General features: G+C 49.5%; 1 protein-coding gene and 2 pseudogenes across 1 annotated transcript; 2 read left to right on the forward strand and 1 right to left on the reverse strand.

Annotated features, from left to right (window-relative positions):
- Positions 1-887: 887 nt before the first annotated feature.
- Positions 888-6,326, forward strand: LOC115329613. Its single transcript, XM_029991317.2, has 3 exons — positions 888-1,499; positions 2,234-2,436; positions 5,846-6,326. The coding sequence occupies exons 1-3, from the start codon at positions 888-890 to the stop codon at positions 6,324-6,326; spliced, it is 1,296 nt and encodes a 431-aa protein (XP_029847177.2).
- Positions 6,327-7,920: 1,594 nt separating this feature from the next.
- Positions 7,921-10,100, reverse strand: LOC115329614 (annotated as a pseudogene).
- Positions 10,101-14,504: 4,404 nt separating this feature from the next.
- On the forward strand, positions 14,505-24,895 carry LOC115329622 (annotated as a pseudogene).
- The last annotated feature ends 113 nt before the right edge of the window (positions 24,896-25,008 follow it).

A 25,008-nucleotide genomic window follows, 5' to 3' on the forward strand; every position in this document is an offset into this window, starting at 1 on the left:
TCGCGAAAAAGGCAAGTGATTCATTCTTTTACGGTTTGAATCTCATATCGTGTGCCAACTCGTTCACACCGGCGATAGATCGCATCGCAAAAAAATTAGATGTTAACGGCGTGCGACATGAGAGAGTCCAACGCCTTCGTTGGCGAGTCGCTTCGGGAAAAAAACTTGCTCCGAACGTCGCTGGTTGGCTCAGCCGCTCCGCGACTATAAATCGCATCGCAGAAAGTCGGGTCAGGTAGCGACTCCTCAAATTGCGTCGTTTTTTTTTTTTTTTTCCCCGCGATGGTCGCTTTAGCGATGAAAGTTATCGCGCGACTACATCGCATCGCCGGTGTGAAGGCGCCTGAAGCTTCCAGTCGAGAAGTTAGCCGCGGAGGCACAAATGATCTTTTACCCGTAGTTCTGAACGGTGCCTCGCCCGTTCGAATTTTCGGAAAATATCGTAAAGCGCGAACGCACCAAAATAGAAACCGTCTGAACTGCTATGACTGCACAACTGAAGAAGTTGTTGCTGTATCGCAAATATAATGTCCTAAATTCCAACCGTGGTAGCTTCGGTGTTTTCCTAAAAAAGAAAAAAAAAAGGAAATAGGTTACTTGGATCAGTAATGTTATTGTAAATGTATGAAATATATGATTGCATGTTGAAACTATTTCCTTAGGCTGTTTGCATGGCAAGGGGAATTCGCAGCTGGTTGTGTATGATGACTGATCCTTATTTTGTCTGAAAATGTGTATGTCCACTTCACAACTGCAGCTGCTTTCAAGTCTCTGAAATGTGTAAACACTCTGTACGATTTCTTTTATTCTAATCAGCGGAGGACGTTTCCACCTGAAGGGCTCCTGTTTCCGCAGCAAAAAAAAAGACTCAGCTTCCTTACACGGTGATGGCAACAACAGACGTGCAAGGCCAACTCTTGGATGGAAACTGTGACTGCCCTGCTGGAGGTGTGGCGTGCAACCACCTGATGGCGCTGCTTCGGACCGTAGCACTTTTGCAGGCCAGAGGCTTCAGCGAGGCACCTGCAGAGCTGTCCTCCACGGACCTGCCGCAACAGTGGAGAGTACCTCGAGGGCCTCACATCCGCGGTACTTCAATCCAGTTAGTTGACTGGAGATGTGTGAGGGAGGGCGGCCAGGACACCCCACTTATGTCCCGCCTCTATGAGAGCAGGGTGGCTCCCCGAAGCCAGGAGCAGCAAGAAGCTGCTACGAGGAAGTTTGCGGAAACACTCCTCAGCCTTGGCAGCTGTACTGACTTCGCAGCAGCTTTGCTTCAAGTGCAAGACAAGACCTCGAAGGACACGAAGTTCGGCCCTGCACTGGCTGTTGCACCGCTGGCGTACCAGCAGCCTGTCTTCCCCCATGGACTCAAGGTCATCACCAATATCCCCCAGTGCGCAAGCCACCCCTACCAAGCCCCACAAGAATGCCAGTTCTTCCGTGGAAGGGAACCATGGGAGATTAACATTCCGTTCCTGGGAAACGAGATTTTGGAGGTAATGATACAGATCGTTATTGTAAATGCCACTATACAGCGAACAATTGTATGACATCACATCGAAGTGCGGTTGTAAGGTCTGCCACTGCTGTGTGTGCACGGAAAACTATGGAGACGGATTTCTGCTTGCCGCATCATATTCTCACTGATAATATTGTTCTTATGTTACAGGGGGGGGGGGGGGGGGGCAGCTGGGGGCTATGTGTTTGTTTTAATGTTGTTGCACTTGAGTATGCGCACGAATAGTTCTTGAAATTGCGTTATTGAGAGCACCCTATGTTCGTAATGGGTCGGATATGCTTGCACACAATGCCAACAAATTGATCTTGAAACTCGGTGGCATGCCAGAGCTGATGTGAATTGAAATAAAGACTGCAGCTTTACTCACGTTGACTATACAGTTGTCGGTAAGTCCACAATTGAGCAGACCAGGAACAAAAAGCAGCTTTATGGAATGAATAACTTTGGTCCCTCATGCAAAGGTGCATGTAAATTGTTGCAAAAGGTGCAGTTCCCTCCACCGGCACCGAGGGGTATTCTGGGAGTCACTGTCACGAACCGTTTAAAGCAGCCAACAGTGGTTGATGTGAGGCAACGTAACCAAGCGAGCGGCCTTTTGGGATTTTTGCATCTATATAGGACCAGTCATAAATTTATCTGGTTCTAAACAGTTTGCACTACAAAATGCTCTGGTTCATTATTTCAGCATTGTTTTTTATTTGTATATTCTAGAGCCTGCAGCTAACAGCACAGCAGGCGAGAGACCTCGAGAGGAATACGAGGCAGCAGTCACGGAATCCCACGTGGTGTAAAGAGCGCAAGCTGCGGTTGACAGCATCCCACTTCGGCACAGCCTTCCGAAGGGCAGTGTGGACTGACAAGGGTCTGGATGCCCTCGTCACCCCAAAAGACATATCAAAAGTTCCTGCTGTCAGGTGAGGTGTTAATGAAAACCACAAATGTTAAAGAGATGGGGAACCACAATTTTGATTTCAGAAAACAATGCAGGAGCTGGCGGGACGCTACAATCCCTACCACATTGCTCGTAAGGCGACATCTCGAATCGGCGGCCATATTTTTGGGGAAAAAAGGTCGAGATTGAACGAGGCTGTAGAGGCGCGTGACGTCAAGATATCTCGTTTCCTCCTCTCTTGGTTTCGCCCCCTCAAGGCGGCGCGGCGGAGAAGACACGAGGCCATTCCCTTCTCCTTGGAGAAACAAGACGTAAACATAACTGTCAAATGCGCCTCCTTTTTTTTTTTTTTTTAGAAAAATATGGTCATTCGTTTGATATATCGTTGTATGAGTGATGTTTTGATGTTTGTAGCATCCCCTTGTACGCTTTTGCTGCCGTGCCTTGTGGAATCCAGTTTTCGGTTCAGCATCCTTTTAAGGTGTTTCTATGTTTGCTAAGGCACATCTGTCTCATTCCTTCATCAATTTATGTTCAGGCAGACTACTTTCATGTATATACGGCTGGTTGCTTTCCAGTGTTTTAGAGCACTCTGAAAAGCCGCTGTGCATTTAGCTGGTCGATGCTGGGCGCTCCAAGTATGTTCGGCTGGTTCTTTTAGAGCGCTATCGAAGCTCCGACTCTCGTATTCCTCCAACTTGTAGCGATTTGAGGCGCTCTGACTTTGAAGTGGGAGCGTGCAGGATGCAGACATGCTGCCAACCGGTCACGTCACTCCAGCCATTCCGCCAGTCCATTGTTCGGTTGAAAGAGAATGGCTGACAGACTTGTCGCGCCTAAATGCCGCACCGATCCCAGCGTTGTGTTGTGCTCCCCATATGGCGTTTAATGCTGATGGGGCATTGCATCATTGCTGCTGTCGACCTAGCAGACAGCAGTGATAGCAGCAGCTCGGACGACAACGACGACGGTTGTGTTTACGAAGCCAACGGGGAAACAGTTTGCACAATTGTTCAAAGTGCCATGCACAGTGCCCAAAATGAAGGCTCATGTTTTCACAGTAATGAGGATCTACTCTGACAGAGAGGTAAGAACCAAAGTACGAGGAAGTTTTGAGGCTGTAACGTTGCTTTGTTTGATAGTTTCGCAGAAACTTCCGTTCGGCACGGCTTGCTTTTCGCCACTCGGAAAACTTCACGAGCGTTCGACTAGCGCACTGTCTGTCTCGCTCAGATTCAGGTGCGCTCCGGTGTCTCATAGATCAGATTTAGGTGACGGGAGCGCTGGAAAGCGACCAGTGAGTATACCATTGAGGCACAGGGCTTGTACATGACAGTGAAGCCCCTCCCTTCTGAAGCTAGATCCAAAGAAAGATATGTGCTACAGTAAAGCTTGAAAGGTTTTTAGTGCAGAGCCGAGGTTTGATGAGCCACAGGAATCACCCTATAGGGTGATTTCACGAAACACAGTTTTACTTCCGGTGCGTAATGAATGAACATGTTGGTGTTGCACTCTGCTGCCGTGTTGCTTTCCCCGCCACTGTATGTCTTCGGACATCTGATCGCTTATTGGCATTGTTTGGGGTTATGGTGAGTCTCAGAAGCACAGCGAGTGGTTCCGTCGACGACGAATTTTGGTGTAAGTTTTGTCCCTACGCATTCTTATGAACGGATGCTGTGAGGTTGATTTTCCTTTCTCGTTTAAGTTGTTTGGTGTTTTGATCGTCCGCACTCAACGGCAGTCGGCAACAATAAAAAATATCAGCTGGTACCCGATTTTCAAACGTACGGGTCTTTATTCAGAGTTATACTCTGCTTCATGCTTAGCGTGCAACGCTGTCAAAGCTACTGGCATGAGCGTGGGGCTTGATCTTGTTGATCATTTGCACTCGTTCTCGCGCAAACAAAACCATAAATGAAGCCACGCGCTCGCGCCAGTAGCTTTGACAGAGTATAGGACATGCCGACGTGTTAGCAGACGGGTGTCATTGACCGAAACGGCCTTAGGAGACACGTCGAGGGTTACTTCAAAAGGAACAAAAACAGAGTAAGCGATGTGTTACGGAAAGGAAATACGTCCCCGATTGTGCGCCTTTCCGGCAATATTTTGAACCAGAATTATGTCGCACGAAACCACCCTATTGGCAGGACAGCATTTGCTTTTAAATACATACCAAACTGAATATTAGGTCAAGGTCCAAAGCAGCAAGCATAGTGTATAGATATGCAATACATCATTCTATATCAAGAGGAAATATCTTGTGAACTGCCTTAAACCTATAAATGTTATGGGCCAGACTTGGCGAGAATAGTTTCACCGTAGCGATTTTACTCGGCGAGAAAGGAAGACTATTTCCTCAGATGATGTACAATATAGGAGAGGTAAAAAAGGGGTTTGTGAACAAGAGGCGGAGGACTGTGCGTGGGAACAACTTAAAGGCAAATAGGGCAGTGACTAGGCAGTGACTCAACTAACCGTAATAAAAAAGTGCTATTTTGTTCCCTTAAAACAAATGAGCATCATTTGAAAATAAATATACTTGTACTCCATTCACACCTAAGCTGACAGGGTGGCGGGGGCTACATACTCGGAGGATAAATTTCTTCCAGTCTTTTATTGCTTGACTCTGTGCGCTCGTTTAGGCAGGGACCCTGATTGTGTGGCGCAAAGCCGACACTTACTGGTCTGCCATACACATAGCTTCTATCGCTCTGTCAACTTAGCAGTGAACAGAGTATGGCTGCTGTTTATAGATCTTGTGCATCCATATAAGCACACTTAGAGCTGTTTTCATCATACCCTGAATTTCCACTGTCAATGCCTCTGAAAGTGCACATAATTGTTTTTGATAATAAAAAAATTGTGCAACTCAATGCAGAATCTGCTGTGGGTACCAGTCAGGTGGCACTCAACATATTTTTATATACAATATTTACAAGAAAACCGAAACAGTAGAAAACATTGTCCGATCTAGGCGCCGGTCCGCTCGGTCGCCGAATCGCAAAGCTAGTGTCTCGTGTTCTCCTTCCGTGCGCCTCGGCTTCTTTTCTTTCGCTCCAGTGGTACAGCTGGCACGGCTGCTACACTGCTATGACTTGAAAAACGTGTTTGAACTATTTTGGCCTTTAAGCTTTCTCTCCAAAGTGCATTGTCAAATCTCTTCAGTGTGAGGCGACACTAGTGGTGCCTTTGGGCTGTTGCAAGCCTGCTTCGGGTTGCATTGTTTGTGGTGCGATTCATGGTGTTCCCTGTTTCGGAGGCCTCTTGATACCTCGCACCTTGTTCAAGCTGAACACTGATGGCAAAGCAGGCTTGTGAAGCAGCCTGTGCCCGCTAGTGTGCACTGGGCTAAAGAAATGAGAACATCTTATGCAGACACAGCATCGTCATTTATATCTGGGTGGTAATATAACCCATATCTAATTTTTCAGGCACGGCATCATCAACGAGCCGGTCGCTGCAAGGTTTTACGAAGATATCCTAAAAGGATTGGGGCACCACGTTACAGTCAGCGGCTGTGGACTTTTTGTTGACCCGGAAGCTCCATGGCTTGGAGCGTCACCGGACAGGATTGTGTATGATCCTGCCGAAGACCCTCCTCATGGCATCGTGGAGATAAAGTGCCCTTCGTCTCTCTGGCTGAAGACTGCGGACGAGCTCGAGCACTTGGACTTCTGCTCCAAAGTGGACCAGGACCAGTCAAAGCTAAAGGACGGCCACCCCCATCACTTCCAAGTTCTTGGACAAATGGCGGTTTCCGGGCTACAGTGGGGGGACTTCATTGTCTACGCAAAGCACTTCATACTCATCGAGAGAATAAGGTTCAATGCGGGCGAATGGGCGAGCGTGAGTGCAAGGCTCGAAGACTTTTACTTCAACGTGTTGCTGCCTCACCTGGAGTGCAGCAGGTAGTTGTCTAACATCAAGATAGGGCCTTCCGTGTTCCGAATAAAAAATTTATTAAACAAATAACACCAACTTGACAAAACAATACTAACAATTTAATCAGCTGTTTCGTCCCAATTCAGGAGACATCGTCAGTGTGTGCCAGGGAACACAAATGAAAAGTACAGCAACTAGTGCGCTATTTAAGGACGTCCACATACAGTTCGTAGCGGGAACTGTGGTTAGCATTGCACCGCGGTTCCCCCCCCCCCCCTTCTCCCACACTTAAAAGGCGTACCCGTTGCTGCACCTCCATGATCACCCTCCCCGAAGTGTATGCAGGCATCCTTAAATAGCGAACTGGTTGCTGTACTTTTTATTTGTGTTTCCTGGCGCACACTGACGATGTCTTCCAAATTGGGACGAAACTGCCGATTAAATTGTTAGTATTGTTTTCTCAAGTCGGTGTTATGCTTTGAACCATCACGAGTCTTGGCTTTTGGAACATTTTTGCATAAACGAGTTTGACCCATTGCATGTGCCATTTTAGCTGTCTCAGTAAACACACTAGGCGAGGGTACTATTCTCTTTTCACAATAGCTTTGCAAACTGTAAAAGCTACCGCCCCCTTACTAATTAAGTATTCTGTGCTAAGGGCTTTAATGACTGCCAACAACAAATAGATGGTAAGTGTTTAAAAGTCTTTTATTCACAAGGTGGAAGTGCACTGACAAGCAATATTAGCAGGGCTTGGCAAACATTCAGACACGGTGCACTCGATTCGTTAAGTGTGACAATCGCCGACATTTCTGTCTACTCAATCTTTATTTCGCCCTCTCTCCTAACTGGAAGAGTACACAAATCTGCAGTGAGGCACACGGATCCTTTCAGTGTGAATTCACTTCAGTTAAAGGGATACTTCAACATATTTTAAATATTCCTGTTGTGTTCAAAGATAGGTTGAATATGATCCACAATATCCGTAAAAGAAAATCGCACGTTTGTATTTTGAGCTTGGTGGCTGTATTTTTCGTTATAGACGGCCCACTCTGACAAGCGCTCGGAGAAGGCCCAGTGGAGACCACGTGACATCCAACGCAATCGTGACGTAGTTCGTCTTGGGACGAGCAAAGCTATGGCGAGGCTGACGTCGAGAGAATGGCCTAGTCGTTTCAGCAACCGAAGCGGCTGCTTTGTATGAATTTTGAGTGACGGGTTAATCTTCCATAATCTTGTAGAGGGACAATAGCGACATCTGCGACACACAAAAGGCATTCTCGGGAAGAGAGGAGTACCTCCTTCCCCTCTTCTTTCGTCGTGGCCGGAGGCGAGACAAGCTCCGTCACTAGCTGTCAAGGTTCCTAGACGAGCATTACAAACGAGGCGTCAGCGAAATCCATCAGGTGCTCTTTGCTAATCGTTTAATTTGTTTTAAAATTCCTTTTCGAGACTTTTTTAGCAAGGCATTGGTATGTTCGATGTGATACTGCTCCTTTGAACACATATATAGACCAAAAAATCAGCGCCGAATTTTTGTTGTAGTATCCCTTTAAACAATAAATTACCTTTGAACAATCGAAGCTATCAGCTTTGCAATGAGCATTACAAGTTACCTCGCAGTTTACTCACTGTCTCTGATGAGTGGGGACTGCATGTTAGTGAGGACTGGGCATACAGTCCATATTTGGTTGGCAAGGGGTGCCAACGAGATGGGAATAGGGCGGTCGAAAATGTGGAAGGACTTGATTCTCTGGATTCGGCGTTCAACGTGAATCCGGAGGGCAGCGATGTCGTGTGTTTCTACGACTTCCTCGGTGGAGAACTTGCCTCGATTCAAAAATGGACGAATGTTGAGTGCTACGCCAAGTTTTTGGAGGAGGTCGGCAATCTTAAAGCCCTTGTCGGACATGACAGAGTCGCCCTTATCAAAGGGCATCTCAAGAAGGCCACTCTGGATGACAGTCTCTTTGTCAGAAACGGAACCCATAAAAAGCTCGGACACAAATGTTACCAGGCCGTTGGGTGAAATGGCCACCAGGCCCTTAAACGTGTTCGTAGATTTGTAGTACGAGTACGTTCCCCACTGAGTCACAAACGAGCTTGTCACCTCACACCTAATCTCTGTGGCATCTAAGATGACTCGAGTTGTCGGATACTTTTCCCTGAAAGCTGGTGGCATGGTGCTGTCGATGGTCTCTCGTGGTAGCCAGAGAGCCAGGTTCGTGAGATGGAGATACAAAAAAGCTCATCCACGCGCTGAACAGTTTCGACACAGTACTTACTGAAATGTCGAACAAATGTCCCAGGTGTTTATGGAACATGCCACCTTTCAACTTAACCAGAACAAGAAACAGCTGATTCTTTGCCGATAGCTTACGTGGCCGTCCAGCCTTTTCTGAAGCATGCAAGCTAACTCCGGATCGCATAATAATATTTTTACCATTCTCTCCAGCGTCAATGAGCTCGAGGAAAGCAATGAAGGTACCATAATTGGGTAGTCCGGTGTAAAACTGAATGTCTTCGTCACTCTCCTGGAATTTTTCAACGCTGAAAGGCACATTTTTCTCCTCTAGCACCTTGCAGTTTGCTAGAGCTCTTTGAAGCTCGGCTTTCAGTCGGTACACTTCGGCCTTGGTTTCTTTCAGTGCCTTTCGCAGCAATTCAATTTCCCTGTGCAGCTTCCTCTCTGCTACCCTCCTTAATTCGAGCTCGGGCTCCAAGCTGCACATGCAGACTGGCGGTTCCATGGGCACTGGGCTCGCTCCAGGATCTTCATCTAGCAGCTCGGGGGCAGTGGTTGTGTCTTCTGATTGTTGCAGGTCTGCTTCGGGTTGTAGCAAGTCTGCTTCGGGTTGCGTTGCTTGTGGTACAGTTGACGTTCTCTGTTTTGGAGGCTTCCTGACAACTTGCGGCTTCTTAAAGCTGAACACTGACGGCACAGCATGCTCATAAAGCAGCCTGTGCCCGTTAGCCACATTCCGCACAAAGTCACTTTCTACGAAGTGCCTCGAGCACACTTTGGTTGCCTTCGACACCTTGAATGATGTGCCTTCGTCACGCTTGATAGCAATTATCCACTTCCGGTAGACTTCCTCCAATTCGGGGAATCTATGGAAGGACACCTGCAAATTAAAAAGGTAGTGTATCAATAATACCATTCTCAGAAATTACAAATTAACAACGCAATTTGTTATAGATTAATAAATGTGGGTTATGTATTACGATTACAAATTATCACGAGCATTTGTTATATTTTATGTCTGCTGGTATAAATTCTAACAAAAGCCTTGCTGAGGCGAGCTAAACGTTTAAAATGGAATGCTCCAGCGATCCCTCGGGGGCCTTTGGTTCCACTACGCCTTCTGCTGCGGTGTACACATGATCTAGCTCTACGCTCCTATCCCGGGTGTCAACTTTCGAGTTGCAAGTAAACGGAAGGAGCCTACCGATAAGGGGCCCACCGACAGATCAACTCGCCGTGCGATTTAAAGCGATGGTCACCACGGAGGGTGCCGCGGGCCCATTTACAACTTTGAAGTCCGGATTATCGTGTGCGACATTCATGCCCACGGGTGATAAGATCGTTTTCTATCAGGCCTGCAAAAGCTGAGGAGAAAGTAGTTGAACTGACGCTCGTCAAAGTCAGGCTCAGCAGCGCGAACACAAACCGCATCAAGGATCGCGCGCGCGGACTTGGTTTTTCAGAACACTTTTTAGAACTCTTCTGATACGCACCTTCTTTGCGCTTTCATCAACGTATCCATTCTGCGTACAGAGAGGCACGCAGCAGTGCGTTGGCATCTTGACGCAGCACGCGTCTCAGACCGGGAATCGTCGTCCACAAAGCACCGATCAGACTACGCCAGCGGGACCACTTCACAATGGCGCCGGACCGGGTTGCATTTGCATGCGATAGCGGGCGCTTTGCTTCGAAAGGGGTCTATTCCGTCCCCACACCCCGGACCCGACTCTATCAGCTATCTTACGCGAAAACCCGGAACACAGCCGGGAAGGCTTTTTGGAGATATTCTCAACGGAAATAATCCTCCAAGAACGTCGAACTGCCTGCGTCGCGGGCTGCTTGGCGTTCGCTCTCTTCATTCGTTTCCTGCGAAGGCCGAGCAGGCTACGAGCCCTGGTATTCCCTGGTTCTCACAGTGGAAGATAACATACAAAGGGTAAGCATCCTAAACAAGCGAATAAAGCAAAAACTTCCAAGAAAAGCCGGCGAACTCCGAATGCAAAATGCAGGTGGGGAGTCACGCTGACCGGGTTTCCACAGCTCAGGCGGGTGCCAGAAATTTCTGGCTGATAGGGGTCGCTCGATTCGCAAAATGGCGGCGGCCAGAGCGCTCTTTTTGCAAAGGTCTATAGCTTTACTCATATAAATGCTGCCCTTGTTGATGAAATTCCTTTGGCAGTGGCAGTCAGACGTCATCTGATGGACCATCAGGGCACGTTCCACCAAGGCTGCTGACTGGCAGTCAGTGTCCCAAATTACGAATCTTGAGGGAATTTTGAATAGGGCTACTCCAATTACTTTTGGCGTCGATACTCAGTAACTTAACTACCTCTTTTGAGTAATTTGTACATGTCTGGTCTGGGGGTTTGAGTAGGTCCCGCCACTTCTGACACCATGTATCGTGATTTATTCTTACGACATCATTATCAGTTCCATGTTATGTCCCACTGTGTCCAGCATGTGTCCTTTCAGTCCAAAGGCTCCGAACGATGTCCCGGGCGCTCGCGTTGATAGCGCGAGCACTACTTCGCTTCACCGCGTGGCTATCTTGTATAGTGCAATACGATACACAGATCGAGGCTCATAATTTGTCTTTTCAGGCCTTTCAAAAATGCTTTGCAATTTATTGATTTTTTTACGGGGTGTAAAATATGCAGAATTACCGTACCGGGAGTAGGGAAATATAGAACGTTGCCGATTTCAAACAAGGGCAAGCAAGGGGTCGAAAAATGTAGAAAGTTTGTGAAGAGAAAGCACTGTGACAGGAGTTCGTGAAAAATAAGAATTCATACAAAAGATTACACCTGAGTTTGAAGTACAAGTCAACAATTTAAATACAAATTTTTCGGATCAGTGAATTTCGGAGCCTACCCTTCGTGGGGAGGCTGGGCTGCTGACGACCAGATTTAAATAGTGATAAAAAACAAGACATGTTTAAAGTGGTACAATTGAAACTAGTTTAATTATTCAAGATCCTGCGCGCACATTCGGAGCTTATCGCGTGAATTCTTTCTGTCGGACGCTGACCTGAGTCGGTCACGGCGCTCTCCTGGCACTCCGAGGAGGAACATTTTTTCCCCATTTTGCCTGTAGCGATCACTGTTCATTTCTTCTCAGGGGCACCGAAAGCTCGCGACCTCGATCAGCTTTTTACAGCCATAGGACACTACTTTTAAAGATATATCATTTCTGCGTCTACTGCTCTTGCTAAAACAGCTGAGGTTGCGAAGTGTCGGGCCGCGTACACTGCCACAAGTGGTAGGACTGAATTCGATGCACAACAGAAATAGAGTCCCACTCCTGTGCTTTTATGCCCCTGGACGCTTTAACGTCAGCTTTTGGGAGGAGGCTTATTTTCACGTTCGGCAGTTTAGTGTTCAGTGGGGTAACCATCTCTGACGCCGAGTTGATGACCGACTTGGTGGGCCATCGGAGGTTGTACAACGTTGCCTGGTGCTTGACACGACCCATGATTCAATCACAGGCACTCTTGCCATGACACGTTGCGGAAAAGATACATCTTTCGAGATACACAGGCTTGCCGTACGCAGTATTTTGGGTGGGCATCTTGCGGTGCACTGCAAACGATGTGGGTGCGAACCTTTGTTTGAGCGCACAAGGTTTATCAAGAAAGGGAATAAAAAAATAGAAAGAGAACTAATCGAAGCTTTCTGTATACACAAAGCGACTGACAGATACGTAAGCAAGCCGTCTCCTTAGAGACGGCTTGCTTACGTATCTGTCAGTACGATGCGGTACGATGCGGTCGTGTTTCACGACCGCATCGTACCGCGTGCGGTCGTGATACACGACCGCACGCGGTACGATGCTCATCCAGATCGAAACGAGCAGGGGTGGGGATTGAACTGATTGAACCCAGGACCCCCGGGCTCTGCGGCGTGAGCTTTCGCTCCACGTGCTACCCACTCTGTCACGGATTCCCTGCTAGTTGGTCACTGGTGTCAGCTAGTTTTGCAAGGTATAGAAAGTATTCGAATTCGAAGAAGACGACAAATTTGGAAGGTGGCACGATGACGCCACCAGAACCAGTGCGTTGACTCAAATCAGGGAAAGTAGCCACAAAATATTCGTAATCATCCTCATAAACTGAACCGACTGGTGATTATTTTTCCTGCCCGCTGGTAATTGCAATGGTCTTAGGGGAAAATAAATTACTGTAACAAACAAAAAAGGCCGCAAAAGCTTAAGGGCAGATAGCGTAAGATACCGCCTGATAGAAATCTTCAGCCTGTCTTGGTTTACCTATACATTCATTTATAAAGAATTCGTGCTATATTTTTGGAAATTAGGCTTTTATTAAAAAGAAGTAATTAAGCAGAGTGCGCTTTTTAAGACCTATTCTACGTATCAGCCTAAAGTACTGTTTGCCTAAGGTTCAAAGGTAGAACGCTGGAGTTTTTCACATGGCAAAAATAACCCACCCTGAGTTACTACCTGTCACCTAGGGACGTAGAATTGTTTGAGCGAACACAATTTATTTTACTTCGACACTCACATGGTTTCGGGCGAATTTTTTGTGACATGGGATGTTCTGACATCGCTGAAGCTGTTAAGATTTCCTAACTGCGGCAGCTGTACTGCGGGATACGCGTGATATTACATTCTGGCTATGAACTGTGTTGTGCTTCGACACCGTTCGTCGTTAGTAAAAGAGAACTTCTGTTCGAATCACAGAAGCACGAGTCACCGAAGCCAACGAAGTTACAACGATCGCAGTGATAGCGGTGATACCACGTAACGCTTCTTCAGGATTTTTTCAACGACAGGTAACCACGTCGTAGTGATCACGGGGGACCCGGGTGACCCTTTTGACCCGTCGCCAGCTATTTATCGGCGAGCAACTTCCACTCTGCTATGTGTATTTGGGAGGTTACACGCTGTGGTGGCTCGCAATAAATTGCTACGTTCTTTTACTTAAACCAAAATAGTCATTTCCGTGTCGTTGTTTTCCGCCGCGGTGAAAAAAAAAGAAAAAGCCAGACAAGCATTTCTGGCTATGGTGAAGAAAAATAATCGAAACAAGCTTATTCACTAAAACATCATTCGCTAAAATGTCATTCACTTAAATGACCAATATTCGCTAAAACATCATTCGCTAAAATGTCGATTCGCTCAAATGACCTCTTTTCGCTAAAGTGTCATCGCTAAAATGTCATTCGCTCAAGTGATATGGACCCTAAACAACAACCTTCTCCGGGGGGTTAGGTGATTGACCTGGGCGTTCTGATGTGATGGATGGGCTGGAGCGACCGTGTAGCTTGTAAAGTTGATGTCGGGTGCGTTGGTTTTCTGAAGTAGTAATGCGTTCGGTTTGTCGTCAAGCTTATCTAACAGTCGTTCCCTGAGCTTCGCCGCTCGCTTGCGAAGCCCCAGGTAATTCCATTGAAGCACTCTTACTGTGCTTTGAGGAAGGCTGGGGTGAGCGGTCTCATTTGGGTGAGGGCTGATTTGTACTGGTTATTTTCTTCTTCCTGAGCTTGGATTTTCTATTAGTTTCTGCATGAAATCGTCGTCGCCGCCGTCAAAAGACCCATCAAACTCCCCTTCCAGACTATGGTGGTGCGCACAACGAGGCGCTTGATGCCCCCATCACTGAAGCGGAAGTTAGAGCGGAATTAGTTAGGCTCCGCACAAAGTCTGCCCCGGGTCCTGGCGGGATTACAAATAAAATGCTCAGGAACTTGGATGATACCTCGATAGGTTACCTAACGGAGTACATGCAAGAATGCTGGGACAAAGGCGAGCTGCCGCAGCAATGGAAAACGGCAAACGTCACCTTAATACCCAAGCCGGGCGAGCCTCCGCAGCTCGGGAATCTCAGGCCCATATCGCTTACCTCGTGCATAGGAAAGCTAATGGAGCACGTCATCCAGACGAGATTAATCGAATACCTGGAAAAGCAGGACCTCTTGCCGCACACAATGATCGGGTTCCGCCCTCATCTGTGCACGCAGGATATCATGCTTCAGATTAAACACGACATTGTCGGCTCGCGGTCTAAGGATGCCAAGGTGATCCTAGGGCTAGACCTGACGAAAGCCTTCGACAACGTAAAGCACGAGTCGGTACTTACCGGACTTAGCAATCTAAATGTGGGCACTAAAACTTTCAATTACGTGCGAAACTTCCTTTCCGGCAGGACGGCCTGCGTAAAATTCCAATCTATCGAATCTTCCATTCTTGAACTGGGCAGCAGGGGCACGCCCCAGGGCTCGGTGTTGTCCCCCCTCCTCTTTAACGTGGCCATGTGCGCGCTCCCCGGGCAGTTGGAACGCATCGAGGGGCAACAATTCAGCCTCTACGCAGATGACATTACCTTATGGGTCAACTAGGGTAGTGACTCGGAAATTGAACAAAGGCTCCAGGCGGCGACCGACACAATCGTGAGGTACGCGGCCGAGCGAGGATTGGCTTGTTCGCCACAAAAATCGGAACTATTCGTCTACAACCCTAAGCATCTCCGGTGTAAGGCACCGTCGGATATTCTAATTCAGGTAGCGGGAGCAGAGGTCCCAAAAGTAGAACAGATACGAATTCTCGGCCTAGTTCTCCAGTCTCACGGCCACAACGGAGAGACTCTAAAGCGATTGGAGAGCCACGTGATGCAGACACTGAGCCTCATCAGGCGGGTTGCGAGCAAAGGGCGAGGATTAAAAGAAAAGAATTTAATGAGGCTGGTACAAGCTTTCATATTCAGCAGAGTTAGCTGCTCTACGCCTTATCTCGACTTAAAGTCGGCAGAAAAGATGAAAATTGACGGATTAATACGTAGATGCGTCAAGCGCGCGCTGGGCCTGCCCACGTGCACATCCACGGAGCGACTTTTGGCGCTCGGGATGCACAACACGTGGGTGGAACTGGCGGAAGCGGTGCGCACATCTCAGATTGAGAGATTGTGCGCCACAAAAACGGGCAGGACTATCCTGGCTAAAGTAGGAATCAATCCGCACAGGGTCCCAATCTTGAAGGCAGAAAAAAGGAGGGAATCAGAAGCTGGCTAACCATCCCCCCCTTACTTAAGAATATGCATCCCGAGCATAATAAGATCAGAAAAGAGAAGAGAGCAGAGGCCATTTGCCCTCGGAGCAGGCAGCGTATGTGGACGCCGCTTGTGGCCACGACGGACGAGCGGTAGCCGCGGTAGTCGATGGCCGCGGAAATGCCGTTACGGCAGTCTCCTTAAAGGGGCCCTGCAATCATATTTAAGCATCTACCTTTTTTGCGGTTTCCACGTCTCTTGGGGTTCGGGCAAGCCAGCGGGCACGGAGAGAGTAACTAATTATCAGTGCGTCATATTTTAACCGGACGACGCGGAAACCTCCTCCACCGACGAGGGCGACCCGCGGTACCGAAAGCGCGCAAAATGTGACGTCTTTGGTCCTTGGCTTACTACTGGTCAGAGCCGCTAAAAGCTCCTTTTTAGTCGAAATACAAAATAGAAATGGCGCGAACCGTTTCAATTACTTATAAAAGTAGTTTTTGTTCACTATTTTAGAACAAAAAAGAAACAAATACAGTTTATAAAGTACGGAAACCTGAAATGACCCGTCGACATACCCGCCACCAAGCGGTGGAAAAGGCGGCGCATACTAGAAAGAAGTAGTGGGATCAGGCGCCGACACGGAAAAATCCCGGATGTACGCGGCAGCGCTGCGGTCGTATGGGCAGGAGGATCCGACCGGCTCCAAGCCTTCCGAAGGCCTTCGGCGAGATGCTTGTCTTGCCGTTTGGCCGTTTCGCGGTATGGCAGCGCGAAGTGGCTCCCATTCTGAACTGATCTTTACCCCTTGTTTGCTCTCGTTTGCGGCCAATGAAGTGTCATGCCGAATTAGTGTTTAATCACGCAGCAAATGCAATGAGAACCGCTCTGGCTGCCCGCTGCATACAGCCTGTCCAGAACACGCTTTAGTGGCGCCCTCTCGCGCCGTCGACACGGAGTGCGGTAGCCGTGAGCGCTCGCGATGAGCTCACTACCCCTCCTCTAGTTCACGGGCGCTCAAGCAACCAGGTAGGTAGGTAGAAAACGTTTATTGGAAACCAAGAACTACGAATAGAAAGATTATCCGCGCCGCGGTGATCCTCGGATCTGGCAGCCTCGTTCTTGCGTGATTATGGGTGATGAGAGATGACTGTGCGATGGGTCATGAGGGATGTTTTCATATGGAGTCCCCAAGATCTGACTTGGCTACGAAGTCCAGAAGCGACTGGAGGATCCTCGTCCGGCGTTGGGCTTCGCCCTGCGGGTGCGTCCAATCCACGAGTCTCTTGGGTCTTTCTTCCTCGGGCAGCGTCTCGATGGCTTCCACTCTGCACAAGGCTAGAGCTTGGCATTCCCATAGGAGATGGTCGAGCCTGGGAATGGCTTCTGGGCCCGTTTGCTCGAAGCCGGTTAATACCCTTGTTACACGGTCACAATTAACTGCAGTTACGCTAAGCCACAGATAGCGCACAATACTTGCGGACAACATTCTGCGGCTATGCAGTCAAAGCTATGGGCGAACGTGCGCTTGAGCATCTATCAAAGCAGTGCGCTCGCGCTCTTCACTTCTTCTGATATAGCTGTCAGAGAGTATAGTGCGGTATCTGTGGTGCTGCGAAACAGCAGTTAAGTTGAGTTAACCGCGGTTAAAAGTTAACCGACCTTCCCTACTAGGTACCTACAAGTACCTAGCCAAGTTTGAAGAGGGCTGGATGAGCGATAGCTCCGTGTTTTATTATGGGGCGGTGGCTGGTGTCACCTACTGGCTGTAGCGAATATAAGTGGCTTCTGTGGAAAGGTTCCCGAAATGGGGGGACCCAAAAAATGCGCGCTGCCTGGTTTTCGCGACGCAGCGTGGCATACATTTGAGCTTAAGAAACCATTTTTATTGCTCGTGGTACAAATAATTGGCAAGGTAAAACTAAATTAACCCTTGTTTGGAAATTTTCTAAATATTTGGCTGTATGAAGTGAAGAAAAGCCTCGTTGAAATTTCCTTCCGACTTCGAAAGAGGACGACGAAGTTGAGTCCTAAAAACGATGAGAAAGAAGTGAGCAGTGAAAGGCGGGCGGTACACCGGCAGCATGGTTGGCCAGCATGTGAGAACTCATAAATTGAAAAACCTGTAACTTGGCTCCACTGAAAATTGACCTATTAAATTACCCGAACATCGAGAAGAACGCTGGAAGTGTAATTCTATGATCCGCGCGCGCTGGCCTTCCACTTATAAAAGATTTGAAGTAAATAATCATAATAAATCGTTGACGAACGCCCGTGCACGGCAACATTTGTTTTAGGCTTTTTGCTTCAGAACAGTTATTACTGCAGACGCCAGCAGGTGCAGCGCGTGTAACTACACTCGTAGCATGCACCTCGGTGCTTTTGAAATTTAGCAAGAGGTCTATGGGAACGCTCCATGCTTCTGTGTGCTATCAATACCCGGCCGATTGAGTCAAGGCAATCCACTTTCCAAAAACGTTGCCATGCCGACAACTATCGCGTTCATTTAGGCTTAGGAATGGTCAGAGTCGAAAGTCTATCTAAAAAATGCGGCGAGGTCATTGCTCATGTTTTGCGTTTTAAGTGAGGTAATGCAGCGCGAAAACCTCCTGCACCATTCATTGCTGACTAACGCGCCCGCTACTGCAGCTACTGCGACGTATTAGTTCCAAAGCGAGCGGAGCTCACTCACCGGGGCACCGCCATGTTTCCCCGCCGTCCTTACTCTGCCGGTCACGTGACCCAAAATTCCCCGTCGTAGGGAAATCCGGTTAACCGCGGTTAGTTAACCAGCTTCGAGCAAACGGGCCCTGGATCCTTGCATCTCTGACATCGCGGGTCCGGAGGGACCGCGTACGGCGAGATTGCGAGAGGTTGATGTGGTACTTGAGCCTTGGCGTGGCCGCGCCTTCGGTACGGATGCGCCGAAGTTGAACCGTTTCCTTTCGCTTGAAGGATTTCGCCGGAAGCGGGTAGTCCTCGGGTTGCCACTTTTCCGCTAGCTGAATCTTTCGCATCTTGCGACATCTACGCAGCTCTTCGACGGGGTCGTAGCATGCCGTATTTTCTGGCTGTTCGACTGACTCTTCGCAGTTGGATGCCTGTTGGGATGGTAACTGAGGAATTCTTCTCATCCCGCACTGTGCCGCTGCGTGAGCCATGTCGTTTCCTGAGATCTCCTGGTGTCCCAGGACCCATCGTACACTGATTCTTGTGCCGTGCTCCCGGTATAGGCTGAGCGCCGTGTCGAAGAAGGCGTGTACCGTCGGGTTTGCAGTTGCCTTGAGCTTGTACATGTTTCGTATCTCCTCCTGGGAGTCCGTATAGATAACGAGGTTTCTTTTCTTGCCGGGGAGGTGCCCGTATACTCCCAACGTGAACAGAAGAGCCGCTTCTTCTACCGTGTCTGATGTGACCTCCGTGCCCAGTCCGCAGCTAGTGGCAATTTCAAAGGGAGTTGCCCCCTCGCCTCTGTAGAAGACTGCTCCTGCGGCATACTCCTTCCCTTTTGTTGCTCCATCGACGTACACCACTGTGTTGTGCTGGCTTGCCAACAGCTCCTTGACCTCCTTCTTGTGCTGTTGGGCGTACCTTTTCCTGCGGGCTTTGCGTCGCTCCGGGTCCATATTTCTTGGAAGGGGTTTCGCACCTTGCGTGACGCTAATCACATCCCACGGTGCCTTGCTTGGGGGGAGGGGGTCTAGGGTCTCCGGGAGCTTGATGCCTATGTAGCTTGCCACTGCTCGGCCTTCTGTGTGATGCACACGCGCCTTGTGCGTCACTGTCTGCTGCACCAGTAGGTCCTCAATTTCTGGCAAAAAGATGAGTTGGCTCATCCTCTCCGTTTTTGTACTTCTTGGTAGCCCCAAGATGGCTCTTCGTGCGTCATTGAGCATAGCTCGGAACTGGTTCTTGTGACACGACCGTAATGAATAAAATCGCGCCGCATATGTGATTTTCGAGACCAGTGTGTCCATTACTAACTTCCTTGCCGTTGCTTCTCCGGCTCCTCCAAGTCGATGGGAGATTCTTCTGACTAGGTTGAGGCCTTGCTTCCACTTCTTTCTCATCTCGGCCATCCACTTGTCAGTGATGCTGGGTGAGTTTCCGAAGGTGACCCCTAAAAGCTTGATGCGAACGATTGGGTCCCCGGCGAAGGTAAGCTGCAGGTTTCTTTGGACGTTACCGGCCCCGAACACGGTGTATTTAGTCTTTTTCTGGGGATGGTCTCATCCCTACTTCTTTCGAAAAGTCGCCGATGGTATTTAGTCCTTCTTGCAGTGCTCCGTCCTGTTGCTCTGGCGTACCTTCATGCGTCCATATAGTGACGTCGTCTGCATACGCCGTCGCTTTCAGCTTCTCGATCTTGTAGAGCCGCCAGAGCAGTGGTGCCATAACTAGGTTAAATAGCGTTGGCGAGAGAACTGCTCCTTGCGGCACGACGATGTTGTTTTCGCTAGTCGGGCCTTCTCGCGCTTCCTTTCCGTAACCTGCCTTTACTCTGTACTTGCGGTTCGCAAGGAAAGATTTCACAAAATCCAGTTGTTTGCCAGTGAGCCCCTGCTCTTCCATCTTGCCGACGACAGATTCGTGGGGGACGCTGTAAAACGCTTTCTTGATGTCAATTGCTACGATTACTCTCAGACTTCCATCGCTTCGCGGCCGATCGATAACATCGTTGTAGATCATAAGCAGGCTGTCGTGGGTACTTAGGTTAGCCCGAAACCCAGTCTGCGTGGGGTGGAGTATTCCTTTGTGGCGTATGTTGTGCTGGATTCTGGCCAGGACCATTCTCTCCATGAGCTTTCCCATGATAGAGGTGAGGGAGATCGGCCGTACGTTCGCCGGATCTGTCGCGGGTTTCCCAGCTTTCGGAATCGGCGTCACCACGGATATCCTCCATTCTTCCGGGAAATCGCCAGTGTCCCAGATTTGGTTGAACCATTGCAACATTGCTCGCCTGGCTGACTCCGGAGCGTTCTTAAGCATGGGGGCGGTGATCCCATCAGGTCCAGGTGTACTCTTTGATCGGCATTGCTTGATTGCTGCATCCATCTCCCATTCCGTGAAAGGCTGATCTTCGGATTGCCTGGACGGTCCGGTATGCTTCCTCCAGTAGGTGCTCGGGTCGGGCTTTTCGGTTGGTTGAGGGAAAAACACTTCCCCAAGCTGCTTGAGGATGTCCTCCATCTTCTCGTTTGACATTAGGGCTATCACGGGAACGGGACTGACTCCCTTCTTTTTACCGTACATAGAGTGTAAAGTCCGCCATACGTCTCCCATGTTTGTGAGTCTATCAAAGGTCTCACAATATTCTATCCATCTGTCGAAGCCAAGCTGGCTTGCGTACTGGCTTGCCTCTTTGGTGAGCTTGTTCACTTTTATGAGATACTTTCTCAGCTTCTTCTTTCTGTAGGTTGTGAGTGCTGCCGTTCTTCTGTCCCATAATGAGAGAAGATGCGTATCTGGCGTTGGAGTGTCCTCGTCCACTTGGCGCTCGTCAACGGCTATCCTGGCCGCTGTCGTCAGGAGGGTTGCGACGTGTTGGAACTCAAAGTCTTCTCCCTGGTCTTCGATGTTCTTCCGAAAGTCATCCCAGATTATCGTTTTGGTCTGTTTTTTGCCTGGGCTGCTCTTGGCTCCGATGTCCAGCTCCATGACAATGGGGAAATGGTCGCTTCCCCAGGCGTCGTCTAATATGGACCACTGTAACTTCCGTGCGGTGCTTGCAGGCGCTATCGTGACGTCGATGATGGAGTCTCTGTGCCCTGATCCCGTTGCATACCTCGTTGCTCTGCTGAAGTCGTTTATTAGGGCCATATCCGCCTGCTCTGTGATGTCGCGCAGGTCTGCGGTCCCCCTTGCCGTGTCGCCTATCGCCCAGTGTTCTACGTGTGTATTGAGATCGCCTCCCAGGACCATGAAGTCATCAAAATATTCTTTGCGTAGGTGCCTGATCCAAGAAAAGTCCTTCGTAGTGTGCGGCCTGTTGTACGCCGAGGCCACCGTGAGCCTCTTGCTCGTGGATTGCAGCGCTACGCGTAGCGCCACAACTTCTTGGAGTTCCGTACACCACTGGGATGTGTCGATGGTGATGTATGGTAGCTTCGCCTGCGCAAAAACAGCCGCTTGTGCCTGGATTTTCTTTTCCTTCCTGTAGGTGTGCGTGATAGATGGCATGTAATATTGTTTGAATCCTGGTAATGTGATCTGATCCGACTTCGTTTCTTGCAATAAAAGAATGTCAAAAGTTCCATTCTTGAGTCGTTGGACGAGCTCTGCCCTTCTGCTTGCGAGACCGCGACAATTCCATTGTAGGATTCTTAGCGCTTCCTTGCTTGCATCATTGTTGGCTATCTTGTGGCGTAGGGCAGCTGGTCGGTAGAGCCTGCTGGGACGTCAGCATCTGTTGCATTTGTAACATTTGCTGTTGTATCTGTTGCATCTGGGTCTGCATCTGTGCTTGTATCTGGGCTTGCATTCGCTGTAATGCCACTTGCCATTCCGTAGGTTGCTGCGGTGTTAAGCTGCTTGCAGTCGCCGTCCCTTCGGTCCTCTCCTCGCGAATTGGATCTCTTCCCCGAGAAGCTGGGCTGTCTGCCTGCTGCTCACGCTGTTTTCTTTGCTGCTCTTGTTGTGTCTTCCTGGCCTCTATCGCTGTCTTGATGTGACCTAAAATGTTGCATTTTCGTGCCTCGCGACGCCTGCTTTCTTCCTCGATCTTCTGTCGAAGTTGCAGTAGTTCAGTCTCGAGGCGCCTGCATTTGTCGGCGTCCGCTTGATTTCTTGCTTCGATGGCTCGGAGCTCTGTTTGCCATGCCTTGACCTCGTCGTCATCATCGGCGTAGTAGCCTTTCGGTATCTTCGCGGCTTCGGCATAGCTTTTTTCATTGTTGCGAACCCGTCGAGCTGACGGTGACCTTCCGCGCAACGTGATGGTTTGTTTTTCGTTACGTGACGCACTTCGAGACGCCTTCCTGCCATTCCTGGTGCTACCAGCTGCGGCGCTCCTGCTTCTACTCTTGCGGGCTGGTGAATTTTTCTTGAGTGCACTACTTCTTGCTTCTAGCGGTGGAAATTCGTCTATGGTCACGTGGGGCGGTTCTACCTCCGTCCTCTGCCCCGTCGCCGTGGCTGCTTGCCTACTTGACGGCCCGCCCTTTCTGGTCTTCTGCTGCAGCATCTTGTCTGCCCGAATTTTCGCCGGGCATTTGTTGTCCGTCGCTAGATACGTGAGCGATCGGCAGTTTACGCAGTACTTACGCTGGCAAACGTGGCCGTCTTGAATAATGCAGCCGCACTCGGTGCACCTTGGTTTCCTAGTGCACACCATTTCCTTGTGGCCCAGGCCTTGACACCGACGACAAACCACTGTAGTGGGCTTGTACAGAGTCACCTTGGTGATGAAACCATGGTACAATATCGTCCTCGGTGGACGTTTTCCCTGGAATGTGACCAGTGCCAGCCCTCTGCTGCCCAGTGGCCTGGCGTAGAGAATTTCTTGTGTCCTGCAGTGGAGTGCCTCGTGCAGTTCGCCCGCAGTCTCCCTCGGGTCTACTCCGTGTGCCACCCCTCTACATGTGTCCTCCGGGGGTATTTCGTGGGCGATCACTGTCACTGCCTTGTCTGACGCCTTGAGGCTTCTAATCTTCAGCAAGGTTTGTGCCTGCAGGCGGTCCCGAACTATGGCCGAAATTGTATTGGTGACTTTTGACGTCCTGAATGTCGGCAGTTCTTCCCTTGTGCACTGTGCCTGCTTGATGTTCAGTGCGGTGTAGAAGTTTCTTTGAAGTGTGCTAGTAGGAATACTCGTGAGGTCGTATCGTTCTTGGGCTCTGAAGACGACCACATAGCGTTCCTCTTGATTCGTTAGCTTCTTTGCGCTTGTCGTAGCAAGCGTGTCGACGTCCATAGTTTCTTGCCTTGCCTTGCGCTTTCGTTAATACACTTCTTGCCATGGCTCACCCTCGTAATCAGGACCTTCATAGGTCTTCGATTCCCCTCTTGAACCGCCCTCTGTCTCGTTGACTTCCATGGAGTTCTCGGTGCTGTCCTCCGGTACTTCCGACGCTATGGTGTCGATACTCTCGGCACTCGGTCTTCGAATTCGTTTGTGAAGCCCCTCCCCCGCTTCGCTAATCGCGACCCGCCGTCGAGCAGACTTAACGTACGTGGGCCTCGTACCATTTAGCCTGGCTTGAAGGTGGCTTTCGCTCGTTGCTCGGGGATCTTCGCTTCCAGAAGCTTCGATGGACTCCCATTGGGATCCGTTGCTTGCTTGCGTAGGGCCTCCGTCTTTTCCGCAGCTGACACCAGCTGCAACGTCGAGTCCGTCCAGCTCTGCCGACGTCAGACTTGTCTGGCTCTAGGCCTATCAGACCCGGACTTCTCGATCCGTCCGAAAAGACTTGTCCAGGTTCAGGCGACGGAAACTAACTTCGTCCGTCAGTGCCAATTCGTACTAATCGCCTTCGCAGTAATCGCCTTTCTGTTCTAGCCTTTGCAGCCTGCGCAAATCGCGGATAAGTAGCAGCTCGACAAATTCGATCGTCCTGCCTGGAGCGTCGTCCCTCAAGCAACCAAGGACGTCATGAGGGAGGTTATTTTTTGCTTGTTTTTGTAATTTTGATTTGCCTATAACTTTTAAAATAAAGCGAATTTCAAGAAAATAAAAGTTACACTAAGTTACTACGTTCAGTGCGCTCAGGTTTGGTACAAATTAACAATTAGTAAAAACGTGCTTGCAGGGCCCCTTTAAGGACGCGCTCCGCTGCAGTGGCGGAGGAAGTTGCGGTAGCATTGGCTTGCGTCGGCACGGAAGCAAATTTTATCATAAGCGACAGTAAAACTGCCATCCAAAATTTTAGTGCAGGCAGAATCTCGCCTGCGGCGGCGAAGATTCTCGATCAGCGACAAATTGCGAGGAAAATTACGTTGAACTGGACACCGGCACATGCCTCCGTCCCCGTCAACGAGGCGGCTCACGAGCTAGCTCGAGGTTTATACGACCGGGCTGGTGAGGACCCCCTCTGGCAAGGGAGCGGTGAACGCATGGTAAAATATGGGGAAATTACTCAACATTACAGATTGGAACGTAGGCTGGTACCCCCACCAGACCCGTCATTAAATAATACGCAGGCAGTCGCGTGGCGACGACTCCAAACATACACGTACCCACACCCAATCCTGCTTCACCATATGTTCTCGGATATAAGATCAGACGAGTGTACACACTGCGGGTTGAGAGGGTTTCTCGACCATATAATCTGGGAATGCTCAAATTCTCCTGGGAGGGCGCTAAATGTCGCTTCTAAAGAATCCTGGGAGACCCTGCTGCGCAGTTCAGACCCTGAGCTCCAGCTCCGCCTCGTCCGACTGGCTGAAGAGGCCGCCAGGACACAAGACCTCCTGGCCAGCATCTAAAGCGGTGCCTCCTGCCTCCCCGGCCAGGTGCCGAGGGGGGAGGG

Source organism: Ixodes scapularis, unplaced genomic scaffold (genome assembly GCF_016920785.2).
Source record: "Ixodes scapularis isolate PalLabHiFi unplaced genomic scaffold, ASM1692078v2 PGA_scaffold1__304_contigs__length_218370807, whole genome shotgun sequence".
NCBI lineage: Eukaryota > Metazoa > Arthropoda > Arachnida > Ixodida > Ixodidae > Ixodes > Ixodes scapularis.

Excerpts from the sequence above, each read along its gene's own strand:
- LOC115329613 (XM_029991317.2), top strand. The coding sequence starts at position 888 with ATGGCAACAACAGACGTGCAAGGCCAACTCTTGGATGGAAACTGTGAC. Across the intron at positions 1,500-2,233 it reads TGGGAAACGAGATTTTGGAG|AGCCTGCAGCTAACAGCACA; the intron begins GTAATGATACAG and ends TGTATATTCTAG. Across the intron at positions 2,437-5,845 it reads TCAAAAGTTCCTGCTGTCAG|GCACGGCATCATCAACGAGC; the intron begins GTGAGGTGTTAA and ends CTAATTTTTCAG.